General features: G+C 38.7%; 1 protein-coding gene across 10 annotated transcripts in view; it reads right to left on the minus strand.

Moving 5' to 3' along the window:
• Positions 1-15,039, minus strand: part of usp34 (ubiquitin specific peptidase 34) — a 292,582-nt gene that overhangs the window by 79,230 nt on the left and 198,313 nt on the right. For all 10 annotated transcript variants that reach the window (XM_063055969.1, XM_063055963.1, XM_063055961.1 and 7 more), the window contains 8 exons: positions 14,582-14,732; positions 14,271-14,349; positions 12,535-12,588; positions 6,974-7,069; positions 5,106-5,170; positions 4,931-5,006; positions 4,760-4,807; positions 2,999-3,064 (listed from right to left, as the gene is read on the minus strand). In XM_063055969.1, coding sequence (XP_062912039.1) covers positions 2,999-3,064; positions 4,760-4,807; positions 4,931-5,006; positions 5,106-5,170; positions 6,974-7,069; positions 12,535-12,588; positions 14,271-14,349; positions 14,582-14,732 — 635 coding nt within the window. The remainder of the gene's footprint in view (positions 1-2,998; positions 3,065-4,759; positions 4,808-4,930; positions 5,007-5,105; positions 5,171-6,973; positions 7,070-12,534; positions 12,589-14,270; positions 14,350-14,581; positions 14,733-15,039) is intronic.

Consider the following 15,039-nt stretch of genomic DNA (forward strand, 5'->3'; position numbering starts at 1 on the left):
ACAGAAGTAAGGCAAAACAGAATCCACTTCATAGACTCTATGTAGATCACAGGATTACAGGTGTTTGCTGTTTTGAGGCAAATTACAGTGGATAAATCCCCAGGGCCTGACAAGGTGTTCCCTCAGACCCTTTGATAGGTACAGTAAGTGCATTGCCAGGGCCCGAACAGAGATATTTAAATCATCCCTTAACGGCAGGTAAGGTACCAGATGACTGGAGGATAGCCAATATTCCCGAAGGTGAAAGAAGCACTTGAAAAGTGTTGCACTCAAGTCATTTGCCAAGAAAGCTAAAAATGACCTTTACTGTGGTCTCAATGCTTCTTATCACATTTTCAAAATGCTAGCAAATCCTCATACAATTGGTGAAAGATTAATAATGCCTGCTGTATGAGAAGTGCTCATCACTGTTCTCAAAATGCATACCAGTATTTTACAATCAATTCCACTGAGTGATAATTCTGTAGCTCATTGTATTGACGAAATGAATGAAGACACTGAATATCAACTATGCACAGAGCTACAAAAGACAGAATTTGGAATACAACTGGATGAGTCAACTGTGCAAGACAACGAGGGGATTGCTAATAGCATATGTACGGTTTATCAAAAATGGAAACGTTTATGAAAAGATTCTCTTTTGAAAAAAAGTTAAAAGCAAATAGCAACAGAGAATCGGTCTACGACGTACACAAAATGTATATTGAGGATAAAAGTATACCAATAGGAACATGATTTCTTGTGCAACAGATGGAGTGCCATATATGACTGGTTGCCATGCTGGTTTATTGGCATTTATGAAAAAAGAAATTCTAAGCCTGTTTACAATCCATTGTGTAATTCATTGCCAACATCTCGCAGCTAAAAACCTCAGCCAGCGACTTTTTTCAAGCATGACTCTTGTAATATCTGCTACCAACAAAATTAAAGCTCATCCATTAAATATCAGGATACTTTGCCAGTTATGCCAAGATAACAATGAAAAGTTTGAACACTTGCTTCTTTACACTGAAGTGCACTTGGCTGTCAAATGGCTGCTGCATAAAATGTTTCTTTGATCTTTTTGACACTGTGGTTGAATATTTGCTCAAAGTCAACAAGAGCTTGGTAAACAAGATTGAACTTCTACGTGGCGATGTGGCATACCTAGTCAATCTGTATGACAAAATGAACATTCTAAACTTGAAATTGCAGGGTGAGAATTTTAATTTAATCCAGGCAAAAAGAGCAGTGTCCATTTTTATCCGAAATTTGGAAATATATGAGCAAACATTGGGAGAAGAATGTTCTTAGAGTTTCCCTGCATGGAAGGTATGGCACTCTCTTTCACATACGGTGATCTGCACGAGTACTGCTTACACCTACAGTCACTGAAGAAGGATTTTAAGAATCAAACCAAGGATTTGAACGATCTTGAAATTCCGGACTGGGTAATTAACCCATTTCCTTGCAAGATGGAAGAACAGGAAGAAAGAAATTATCAAAATTCAGAATGATAAAGAAGCAAAAATATTTTTCAAGAACATCAGCTATTGTGGTATGTGACTATGCTGTCATTCGAAGTTTTTTGGCCTTTGGAGAAGAGCCAAACTGCTCTTCATTGCACTTCCATCCTCCTACCTTATTAAAAGAGCCTTCAGTGCAGTAAAGCACATATTCATAAAAAACAGAAACCATTTGGACATTGTTACACATGGGACTTAAGGCTTTTACTGTCACAGCTTGAACTAGATATTTCAACTTTTGCTAAAAACCATCAAGCTCAAGGATCACATTGATATTGAATCTGCTGTACAGTGCACAGGTACTGTGTAAGCTAGGTTTAAAGACAATTAAAAATTTAAAGCAGAATCATTTTTCTCATGTTTGCAAATGCTAGACATGTATTTACACTATGGGGGGTGCTGGAAAGTACATTGTGCCTGAGGAGCATTGGCATGTACGAAGGTGCTTTAGGGGGGCGTTGGCAATTATCAAAGTGCTTTAGGGCGATGTTGGGCTAAAAAAGGTTGGGAAACACTGGGTTAGAATTTTATTCCTTGGAACACAGAAAATTGAGAGTAGATTTGAGAGAAGTATACAAAATTATGAGGGGTATAGATAGGGTAATTGCAAGCAGGCTTTTTCCACTGAGGTTGGGTAGGACTACAACTGTTGGTCATGGGTTAAGGGTGAAAGGTGAAAAATTTAAGGGGAACATCATGGGAATCTTTTTCACTCAGAGGGCCATGAGTGTATGGAATGAGCTGGCAACCCAGGTGGTGCATGCAAGCTCAATTTCAATGTTTAAGAGAAGCTTGGATAGATACATGGATGGTAGAGGTGTGGAGGGCAATGGTTCCAGTGCAGTTTGATGGGAGTAGGCAGTTTAAATGGCTCGGCATAGACAGTTTGGGCAGAAGGGCCTGTTTCTGTGCTGTACTTCTCTCTGACTCTATGATGCTATTTTAAGGCAGTCATTAAGCACTGTCAAAGTTAAACTGTGGCAACTTAAACAATTTTTTTTTGCACTAGTAATCCATATCACTTTATGTGCAGATACAGTGGAGATACAAAGGTATTTCAATTATTTAGTATCGAATGGCATGCATGCTACAGAAGTTGCCTTGGTACAATCTGGATGTGATCTGGATGTTTTCTGAACAGAAACACAAAGATCTTCCTACAAAAAGCAAGTATATATAAAGTGTTTCAAGTAAAAAAAAGTGGATAGTTAGAAACAATTATACTGAGCAAATTAAAACGGAGTTATAGTCCACAAAAAGAAACTTGATGTGTCAATGTTTCAAAGAATTCTGTAAATTGTCTCGTTTCTACATCTCATAATTGTTTGATTAAAAGTTAATTCAGAGGTTTCTGGAATAGATCAAACAAAGAAAATGTAATGGGCCTTCAATAACATTGGATCCCTCAATTATACTGAATCATAAAACCCATACTTTAAGCCGTTCAAAACCAAACAGAAAAAAGTTGCTGAATAATTTGATATGTTTCTCACCTCACAAGCTGCTTGGCTGTTGTTAAACTGCTTTGTCAAAAGTTCGATCCATTGCAACATAGTGGGCTATAAAATTTTAAAAATGTAAAATTTGTATTTATGAACCAACATTTTCAGATTTTCTAAATAGCAAAAGGGCTACTCAGTTAATCTAAATATTCTACTTTGTTTAGTTGAAGCCTGAACAACCATTTTAAGGGTAGGGGTTCAAATACTGGACAATAGAACAAAAGTCCTTCACCACCAGGTTCAAGAACAGCTACTTCCCTTCACCATTTGGTACTGAATAAACTGGCAGAACCCGAATCAGTACAGCAGCGGTCCCCAGCCACCGGGCTGCAGACCAGTACCGAGCCGCAAAGCACGTGCTACCGGACTGCGAGGAAACGATATGAGTCAGTTGCACCTTTCCTCATTCCCTGTCACGCACTGTTCAACTTGAACATAGGGTTGCCAACTGTCCCGTATTTGCCGGGACATCCTGTATATTGGGCTAAATTGGTTTGTTCCATACGGGACCACCATTGTCCCGTATTTCCCCCGCTAAGGTAGAACATGCCTATGAAACCTTTCATGCCGAAATGGCGTAAAGCGCAGAAGCAATTACCATTAATTTATATGGGAAAAATTTTTGAGCATTCCCAGACCCAAAAAATAACCCTACCAAATAACACATAAAATCTAAATAACACTAACGTATAGTAAAAGCAGGAATGATATGATAAATACACAGCCTATATAAAGTAGAAATAATGTATGTACAGTATAGTCAGGAAGATTGCCAAATCCTATTTGTGGGAAAAAAAATCAGCACGTATGCACACGTCACGCATGTGCACACAGGAGCCTGTGCAAGGCTTCATGGTCATAGTAGTCTTCCTGGGGTAAACGCAAATGTTCTGGGATTTAACTACTTTTGTCCCTTATTTGGGAGTAAGAAAGTTGGCAACGCTAACAGTAAAGGACATGTTGAGGTGAGCTTAACCCTTCTTGAACACCCCCACCCTGGTCGGCTGGTCCGCAAGAATATTGTCAATATTAAACCAGTCTGCGGTGCAAAAAAGGTTGGGGACCTCTGCATTACAGTATAGCAACACCACAATCCCTCTGATCACTTTGCACGGAAATGCATTTTGGTCTCATCTAATTCCTAATAAAAATTGTGCATATAATTTATCTTTAATTTCTGTTTTGCTTATGAAAACTACTTATCTGATGCTATGTTCATGTGATGCTGCTGCAAATAGGTTTTTCATTGTGCCTGTGCATACATGCCCTTGTGCATATGACAACTAATTCAACTTTGACAACACAGAAATATGTACTTGATTTTGGTGTTAAGGCAACCACCAATTATCTGTAAATTTCTACTATAAACAGTAGATTATAATGTTACTAATCTTCTGTTAGATGTGATTCTCAATGCAGTGATCCCATGAGTATAAGGAACAAAATATATTTCAGGACTCTAACGTTTCAGCAGCCATTCTCAACCACATCATGAACCAACATATACCTCAATGCCTATGACAGATAGTTGCTTTGCCATATACTATGATGGTGATGTATGAGGAAAGTGAAAGAAGACCTTGGCTCTCAACAAGTCATTGGAGATAAAGCTTTTTGTTAAATTTTATAAAGGAATATACTGTTCCTTAAGTATTGTATAAAAACAAATTAATTTCAGTAAATACCTGCACCTTGTTTATGTGTTATTGTGTTTGTCTATATTGAATATGATAATTAATAATGTGCGCTCACCTTTTCTTTGGAATGGATAAAAGTTTCCAGGACAAAAGAGGTACTAAGCTACAATCAGAGAGAAAAAATTTCACAATGAGATATATGTGTTGACATAAAGGGTTTTGTTAAAAATATGCAGAATGTTTTCAAGTTTTATCTGTGAACACCCACAACAAAAGAAAGACTCACCTTTGCAGTCATCAGCGATACTGCCTTTGGGTCAGGTAACGTGCTTGGGATGCTACTGCACAACTGCCACATAAATCTGAAATTGCAGATTTTTTTTTTTGAAAACCAATTGCATTATCCTGCCAATATCATTCTTCAATAGTCTAGATGTAACATAATGTTGCAGAACACTTACCCAAAGTAAGTATGTTCAAAGATATTCTTGTCCTGTAGAAACTGCATGTTGTCATGCCAGATCCACTATATTCAAAAATATTGAAAATGATTTTTAAGATTGATACTCAAAGTTTTATAATGCATTAAAGTTGAGAGTTTTCAAGGTTTCTTTCCATTTTTCTTAAATGTGGAATATTTATTGTATTGGATATATACAATGTCATTTAATGATACTAAGATGCAATTGGAAAGCAATTTCTGTTCCATTCTTCGCCTCTTTGATTCCAGTCAAGTTACTTCAGTAGAGGGCTCAGCTTCAACCCCTATATTTCCACCTCAAAGGATTCTGAACCTAAAAGAATGTTAAGTTGTTAACATTTTTCAATTTTCCTTCTTTGGTTATGCTAGACTGTGCAACACCCTCTTCTGTTAAGCTTGTCTTATCTACCTGGCCCCTCTCTGAGCTCTCATCTTTTCTAGATCTATTCATTATGAACTGCTGACATTCAGCTTCATGGTCCCAAAGAAAAAGGAAGACTAATTGTACATCAAATCCTTCTATATCTCTATGTCACACCAGAATAGTCCTTTGAATCTTCTCTGCACAAGACCCAAGCAGCTCGCTGCCACCCCACCCACTACTATTACACGCTTGCCTATCTGAACTCGTTCTCACATTGAACAACTCCTCCTTTAACGATATTGACTTATTTTAAATAAGTGGCATAGCTATGGGAACCTGTAAGGGTCCAAGCTATGTCCTTCTTCTTGGGGATAGGTGACAAAGCTTTTCTTTCAGTCCTTCTTTAAACTACTTCTTTCATTGCTTTTTCCCATACATTCGTGATTATATTGGTTCTGCTTCATGGACTCAAAAGGAAATATTTCCACCTCTTCTCATACTGACATGACCCTCTGACCCTGCCCTCCCCTGACTTCTTTATTTCCACTCAGGTAATTTTTGTGATCTATGCCCCTTACAAGGCCAGCTGTTTTTCTTCCACAGAAAGTGGTATGTGCCTGCAACATGCCACCAGGTATTATAACAATGATTGTGGCAGATGAACAGGCAGGCAAATGGGATTACTTTAATTTGTCACCACAGTCAGCATACATTAGTGGGCCAAGGGGCCTGCTCCTGTGCTGGAATTTCCTATCTTTCTGTATTTCATCCCACTTCCCTCTAAACAAACTAAGAATGATGAACTATAGTTATTTATCAGATGCTTTAATATTTCCAATGTCTCAGAAGGCTGAAGAAAGTTTACCATGTCCCTTTGACCCTCATCAATTATTTATCAAAGCATGATAAAGAGCACCCTTTCTGGATGCACGGACTTGGCTCTGCCTGTGACCACAAGAAACTGCAGAGAGTTGGGGACAGAAACCAACCTTCCCTCCACTTCTTGCTGCCTTGGCAAAGCAGCCAGCATAATCAAAGATCCTATGCACCTCAGATAATCTCTCTTCTTCCCTCCAAACCCCAATCAGGCAGAAGATACAGAAGTCTGTAAGCAAATGCGACCTGACTCAAGGGGAGCTTCTATCCCTTTGTTTATTGGACTATTTAAGAATTCCATAGCACAATAAGATGTACGCTTGGCTTCACAACCTACTGTGTTATCACCCTGCACCTTATTATCTACCTGCACTGCACTTTTTCCATATCTCTGTAACACTTTATTCTGCACTCTGTTACTGTGTTCCCTTGTACTACCTTAATACACTGTTGCAACAAACTGATCTGTATGAACTGTATACCAGACAAGTCTTTCACTGTAGCTTGTACATGTGACAATAATAAACTAATTTTACTAATTTTCCTTGAAAATCATTAAATTTTTCTAACTTGCTGAATCAATAAGAAAGAAAAAAAAATCACATTACCTCCAAAAGTTCTGGTGAAACATCAAAGCTGCATTCCTTCCCATTTTCTTCCTCTGTCTCCACACGTTTATAGAACAACATGTATGCACTGTGTGTCTAAAACCAAGATAATATTTCAGCACCTAAAACCCTCATATTTCTTCTCGAACTGAAGGATTAAATGGTGATATATTGTACACGGTACATGGAGAGCACACTTCAAGGAAAATGTTGAAATGAACCAACTATTCTACCAGGAAATGGTGTCAAACATACTTGTGATTGCATATAAACATTTCATGAAAAAACTGAAAATAATCAAAAACGTTTTCTGACAGTTCTTCATACTCCATCTTGTTCCTCACTAACTACTTCTATGGAGCAAATAAAGGACATGCCATTTACAAGTCCCTTACTTTTCTATGTTGAGAATAGAAACATTATGGATCCAGAGTATGTGAACAATAGTATGCATGTATATGGTCAAGAAGTGTACTTGAATGGTTTTGGGAAGGAACGAGATAGAGATATAGGGAGACGGAGAGAGGGAGACGGCGAGGGAGGGAGAAGGCAAGGGGGAGGGAGAGGGGGGAGAGGGGGAGGGGGAGGGGGAGAGGGGGAGAGGGGGAGGGGGGAGAGGGGGGAGAGGGGGGAGAGGGGGGGTGGGGGGGGGGGGAGAGGGGGGAGAGGGGGGAGGGGGAGAGGGGGAGAGGGGGGAGAGGGGGGAGGGGGGGAGTTATAGAGATAGAGATAGAGACAGGTGCACACACGAGTTTGGCCAGCCTTTAACCACTATCCTTGACTTAAATTCCTCTAAATTTAGATTCAGAATGTTGGAAGCCAACAAGACTCCTGAGCCAAGTGTCAGCAGAGTCACAAGCAACATAATCAGTTGAGGTCAGTAGGATCCACAAAACCTCTGAAAAACTTCACGAGATTACAATGCCTCATTTCTACCAAGTAATTCAGGATAAAATATTACCCAAGGTTTCCGAAGTCCAACTTCCAGAAATTTCTTTTAAAAATTAAGAATTGGATATTTTTTCAAAAATGAAAAATTTCAATACTTTAAGCAGGCAGCTCCTGAGTTAAGCTCCCTTTTCTGAGAATGGTCCACAAGTCAATTTCTCTGTGAGATGTGTCCATTTTCTATGGTTACCCATACCATATTGCTCTACAACTCTTGCTAAAATTAATTCATTTCATTGAGTAATCACCCAAACACTACCCATAATTAAACTAATGAACTATATGCTATATCCAATCATTAATAAATATGAAGAAACAATTTTATTATTAGCTTGAAAGCTTGTTTTGGAGAATTTGTATAAAATTGGATTTCCATAAATCAGATCATTTGCATTTTGGGGAGACCCCTGTACTTTTTTCTTCTTGCCCATGCCACTAAAATCACAAAAAAAATCAAAGGAAGGGGCTTCCCGTCCTCCACCACCAACTGCATCTCTCTCATTTCATGCGCGTCTGCTCTTACCCCTATCCTTCCACCACCTTACCAGGGATAGGATTCTTCTTATCCTCACCTACCACCCAACCAGCCTCCGCATCCAGCACATAATTCTCCAGAACGTCTGTCATCTCCAACGGGATCCCATCACCAAGCACATCTTCCTCTCCCCCACTCTTTCTGCTTTCCGCTGGGATCACTCCTTATGCGACTCCCCTGTCTATTTGTTACTTCTTAATGATCTCCCTCCTGGCACTTATCCTGCAAGCGGAACAAGTGCCTAGACCTCCTCCCTCACTACCATTCAGGGCCCTAAAAAGTCTTTCCAAGTGAGGCAACACCTCACCTGTGAGTCTATTGGGGCCATATACTGTGTCCAATGCTCCCGGTGTGGCCTCCTGTATATTGTTGAGACCAACATTGATTGGGAGACTGCTCTGCCGAGCACCTACACTCTGTCTGTCAGCAGAAGCAGGATCTCCCAGAGACCACCCATTTTAATTCCACTTCCCATTCCCACATGTCTATCCGCAGCCTCCACTGTCATGATGAGGCCACACTCAGGTTGGAGGAACAACACCTTTTATTCTATCTGGGTAGCCTCCGACCTGATGGCATAAACATTGATTTCTCAAACTTCCAGTAATGCCCCCCCCACCTTCACCATTCCCCATCCCCTTTTCCTTCTCTTACTTTATCTCCTTGCCTGCCCATCACCTCCCTCTGGTGCTCCTCCCCCTTCTTTCTTCCACAGCCTTCTGTCCATTCCTATTAGACTCTCCATTCTCCAGCTCTGCATCTTTCTCCAATCAACTTCCCAGCTCTTTACTTTAGTCTCTCCCCCTTCAGCTTTCACCTATCACCTTGTGTTTCCCTCTCCTGTCTCCCCCCCACCCACCTTTTAAATCTACACCTCATCTTTTTTTCTCCAGACCTGCCAAAGGGTCTCGGCCCAAAATGTCAACTGTACTTTTTTCCATAGATTCTGCCTGGCCTGCTGAGTTCCTCCATCAGTTTGTGTGTGTTGCTTGGATTTCCAGCATTTGTAGATTTTCTCTTGTCTGTGATGAAAGGGTAATTATGTAACCTGACACAAGAACAGGCTCCCCTCCTCCTCTGCTGAACATGATGAACAGGAAATCATCAATGGAGTACAGCCAGCAAGTTCAAAACTTCAGGATCTGTGCAGAAGACCCAAAACCTATCCACTGCTATACTGAGAAACAACAGCACTTCCAGATGGGACTGCCAGAAAAACACAGCACAATCTGTGCCTTATTTTTTTCCATCCTGCAAGTCAATCTGACTTATGTTTTTAAATGTTGAACTTTGAAACAAAATTAAAATGAGATATACGATGAGAGAAACTAAAGGTGCCTCTAGCATTTTACCATCCATAAGGATGAACACAGATCGACATGAGACAAGCAATTTCATAAAGAGGGATATGGGTGAGATAAATGACAGAAAAGCAAGAGAGAGAGCAGAATAGAGTTTAAATGAGCAACAAAGAAGTAGGAGTGGAGGGGTGATTAAAACGTAGGGGGTTGGGAACAACATGTAGGTGAGGGGACCATAAATAATTGAGACAAAGATAGGGGAGCTGCTAAAGGCAATTTCACTCAATGGTCCAGAATTCCAATAAAGCTTTCATGTTGGTAACACATACAAAATGCTGGAGGAACAGGGTAGTTATTCTCCCCTATCACATCATACGACTTAAAAGGCCAGTAGTGAAAGGTAACCAATAAGTAAAATAACTATTATCCAAGAGAGTATACAGTATTTCCTCCACAAGTTACTGGTATCAGTTTTCCTTGCAACATTTTACAGAAATAAAAAAATCTCACTACCCTTAACTGAGTACAGTTAACACCTGGATAGGAGAGAGAGATAAGACAAGTAAAAACCTTTACAAGGTTTAGTAATTACAAGCCAAAGATATACTACTCTTTGATAAAATGGAAGCTGTAAATCAGTACTTGTCCACACGACTGGAACAAAAACATTTTACATCTGCTGAAACTGCTTGAATTTTGCTGAACAGCACAATATCCAGTGTCTCAGTGTGGACTTCCCCTTTCTCAGTGCCATTTACTATCCATGTAACACTCAAACGATTTTAATAAAATTCTGGATTATCAACTGAATTTAAAAAGAACAGAATTTTAATTCTGCTTTCTGGATTGTTAGCCCAGACCTCTGGATTACTGATCTACAGTGTCACGACAGTTGTCAATAGATGGCAGGTGATGAACTACCAAATGAAAATTTAGAAGATAATTTTTTCCATTTTGAAAAAACTTGGGAACATCAATCCACATACTTCAAACCTGTTATTTTAAAATAAATATTAAATCTGCAAATCAATGAGCATTAAAAACTCCAAGTATATTTAACATTTTCATGGCATTTTACAAAGATAATTTGCAAATTACACACATCTATTTCAATTCTACTGAAGGCCCGTAATTCATTAGAGAAAGCTGCAATTTAGTGAAGAGGTCTGAATCAGTATCAACGTCAAGATTTCAAAGTTATGCAAATCTTGTTTTATCATTAGTATCACAGTAAATTGACCCCAATAAACATGATTTCAGTATCATTGCAACCATAAAATCCAGACTAATATTACCCTCCTTCCCTTCAGTAAAATTACAAGCTGCAAACTACTTTCTGAACATATTTTGTAAAAGCAACAAAAGTGTTCGAGGCTTATTCAACATTTCCTCAAATAAATAACTTCTAATCCTTAGTTTTAACCTACCTTCATTCATATATTCCATATTTGTTTTCCTCCCCAGTTCCAATTTCATTTCTATTACCTCCATGTGACCCAACTCTTTTCCATACAGCTAACCCTAATACTGCATTTATTTTTACAACCAGGTAGAATATCTTTTACCAATAATAAGTGGGAAGAAAATAAAAAGTTTACTGGAACAATTAACTTAGTCATAGTCATACTTTATTGATCCTGGGGGAAAATGGTTTTCGTTACAGTTGCACCATAAATAATTAAATAGTAATATGTAAATTATGCCAGGAAATAAGTCCAGGACCAGCTTATTGGCTCAGGGTGTCTGACCCTCCAAGGGAGGAATTGGAAAGTTTGATGGCCACAGGCAGGAACGACTTGCTATGACGCTCTATGCTGCATCTTGGTGGAATGAGTCTCTGGCTGAATGTACTCCTGTGCCCAACCAGTACATTATGAAGTGGATGGGAGACATTGCCCAAAATGGCATGCAACTTGGACAGCAACCTCTTTTCAGACACCACTGTCAGAGAGCCCAGTTCCATCCCCACGACATCACTGGCCTTATGAATGAGTTTGTTGATTCTGTTGGTGTCTACTACCCTCAGCCTGCTGCCCCAGCACACAACAGCAAACATGATCGCACTGGCCACCACAGACTCGTAGAACATCCTCAGCATCGCCCGACAGATGTTAAAGGACCTCAGTCTCCTCAGGAAATAGAGACGGTTCTGACCCTTCTTGTAGGCAGCCTCAGTGTTCCTTGACTAGTCCAGTTTATTGTGAATTCGTATCCCCAGGTATTTGTAATCCTCCACCATGTCTACACTGACCCCCTGGATGGAAACAGGGGTCACCGGTGCCTTAGCTCTCCTCAGGTCTACCACCAGCTCCTTAGTCTTTTTCACATCAAGCTGCAGATAATTCTGCTCACACCATGTGACAAAGTTTCCTACCGTAGCCCTGTACTCAGCCCCATCTCCCTTGCTGATGCATCCAACTATGGCAGAGTCATCAGAGTCATCTTAAATCTGATTAGCACAGACCATTTTCATGGGTTATAAGTAAAACATTTTCAAATTCAAATTAAATCTATGTGTAGGGTGAACAAATATTGGTGCTACTTTTTTTAATTTACCATTGTTAATACTTATTCCGACATTTTTTTTGGCCTTCCCTTCTAATCTCATGTGTTAGCTTATTAAACAATATGCTCATCACTGCAACAGGAAAGTTATTTTAAGGAAACTATTACAAAAGATAGACAGGCCAAAGATAATTGCTGGTTGCTCACAAAATGCAATTAAAATGTAAATATATGTAATATATTATTGGTTATTCCCAATAAGATTTATTTACCTTTTCAAAGGAAAAATCCATGAACTTGTCTGTGACAGAATCATAGGTTTTGGTCTAAATTAAACAAAAACAGTAAACTTTTGCAGAATTCGAGATTAAGATAACTGCAAAACATCTTGCCTACCCCCAAATTGTTAATATTTGCTCTATGAACAAAATGCATAGTAATCTCAAAGTAGTAATCTAACAGCAAAACAACATATTACACTCTGTGTTATAGAAGTTTCCACCATCCTCTCTTCAATGTGTTGATTCCTTATTTCTATGAGAATAAGACAGATTACAATCATCAGAATATTTCCATTTTGGCCTGTTGAGTCTATGCTAGCTCACAGAGCAGCCTCACTCCCTCTACACTTTAACCTATTCTCCCCACATTCTCATCAACTCCATCCTTGACCCCCCCACATTCTACCACTCACCTACACACTTGGAGCAATTTACAAAGGTCAGTTGACCTAATGTATCTTTGGGTTGTAGGAGGAAACTGAAGCCCTTGAGAGAAACTATGTGGTTACAGAAAACCTTGCCGACTCTACAGATAGCAACAAAGGTCAGGATTGAACCTGGGTTACTAGTGCCACCATGCTGGCTGAAATGTAACAATTGAAAGGGGATTAGGAACATTCTATGCCATGCACTAATTTTATGAATCTTGAAAATTTAATTTTACTATTTTTAAAAGTCATCCAATTTGGGTCACTTTAGTGAAGAAATGAATGCAAATGGCAAATAATTAGGCCTCAACAAGATCCTGAGTGGCTCTGATCACTATATTCCAAGGAAGATATGAGAGTGCAAAAAAATAACTAAAGGAAATTTACAAGAATGTTGTCAGACTGGAGAACCTGAGTTGAGAAAGTGAGTGGTTCAGCAGGAATGGTCTTTGAGGAGATTAATGGAAGGATTAATTTTTAAAGGAACATTTAGAATCACGGTATGTAAAATGATGCAAAGTTTAAACAGAATAAACATGAAATAAACATGAAGACCTATTTCTCTGAGAAAGGCTAATAGAAAGGATACATAGATTTAATGTAGCTGATAGGTTTGGAGGGGAAAAGAAGAAAGATTTTTAACACCTCGATGGGGACTTGAATCTCACTGCTTGGAAGGTTTTTTATACCCACAAGGCTTATGATAAGCATCTGGAATGTCACAACCCATAGGCCTACAGCTCAGTCTGAAAGGTGAAAGTAGCTTAAATAGACGTGTTTGGCTCGGATGGTCTTGAGTTTTCTTATACAACTCCAGGAGTAATTAGCTATCATTACTTCCAGTTAAAAATAGTATGATGAGGCAAAGTCCAAATAATTTTTTTTGAAAAACTAGACTTTGCTAGAACTATTTACGTAAAAAGGAGAGAATATAAAAAGGAGATAATACAGAGAAATAAGAAACGCATGAGCACTCTTTCTCATGAAAATACATTGAAAGTAGTGTTACAAATAAATTATACGTAAAGTATGCAAAGTGCTGTATAAATGTTTCCTATGTGCAGAGCATATTATGTTACCACCCATTTAATGGTAATTAAACTGATGTTTTCAGAGAAGAATTTACTTGCAACAAAACACATAAGGACACTAACTTCCAATTGCCTAAGTGGAAGAATGAAACAAGACAAAAAAATGAACACCAAATGAACAAAGTCATAAAGACTGCAAAGCTGCACATTTTATTTCTAAATATTTTAAAGATATATATATATATTTTTTTTTAAAGTTGCAACTTACTGTCATTTCTCCACCGAAACACTCAGAGGCAAGTTGGGCAGAATCAAATGGCTTTACCTCAGCATCATTAAAGAGATACCTTTAAAAAGAAAATTAAGTGACCACAACTGAGACAAATTTTAATTGCCTTTTACCATTCTGGTTTCTAGTTAGACAGACACACTTTTGCACAAACCTATTCAAATATTTTTGGTGATTTTCTTTATCCAAGTGTTTATAAAATAAATGACATAATTACAATTCAGTAGTTTGCTGTATTGAAATGGTTTGTAAAATTGACTTTAAACTTGCATCTACATAGATCATCTTACCATTTATTGTTTTTGTAAGCATGAAGATTCACAATCTCTCTGATAAAACTGTAGTAATGTCCTCCATCTGCTGTTCCTGTGTGCACAGTCACTCCTATCAAATCATACTCAAAGCTTTCACTTTGTTTAACTGTACCATCCTCTTTCAAACCTAAAAGGATATTAAAAACTATCACTGTTATGCTCAACTACACACACAAAATTCCAGACGATCTCAGCAAGCCAAGCAGCATCGATGGAAAAGAGTGAATAGCTGATGTTTCACACCAAGACTTTTCTTCAGGACTGGAAATGAAGGGGAAAAGTCAGAGTAAGAAAGGTAGGGTGAGGACAGGAAGAAGTACAAGGTGGAAAGTGATAAGTGAAATCAGGAGAGGTGAGGGAATGAATTTAAGAGCTGGGAAATTGATTGGTGAAAGAGATAAAGGGCTGGAAAAAGGGGGAATCTCATAGAGAGT

Source organism: Mobula hypostoma, chromosome 8, assembly GCF_963921235.1.
Source record: "Mobula hypostoma chromosome 8, sMobHyp1.1, whole genome shotgun sequence".
Taxonomy (NCBI): domain Eukaryota; kingdom Metazoa; phylum Chordata; class Chondrichthyes; order Myliobatiformes; family Myliobatidae; genus Mobula; species Mobula hypostoma.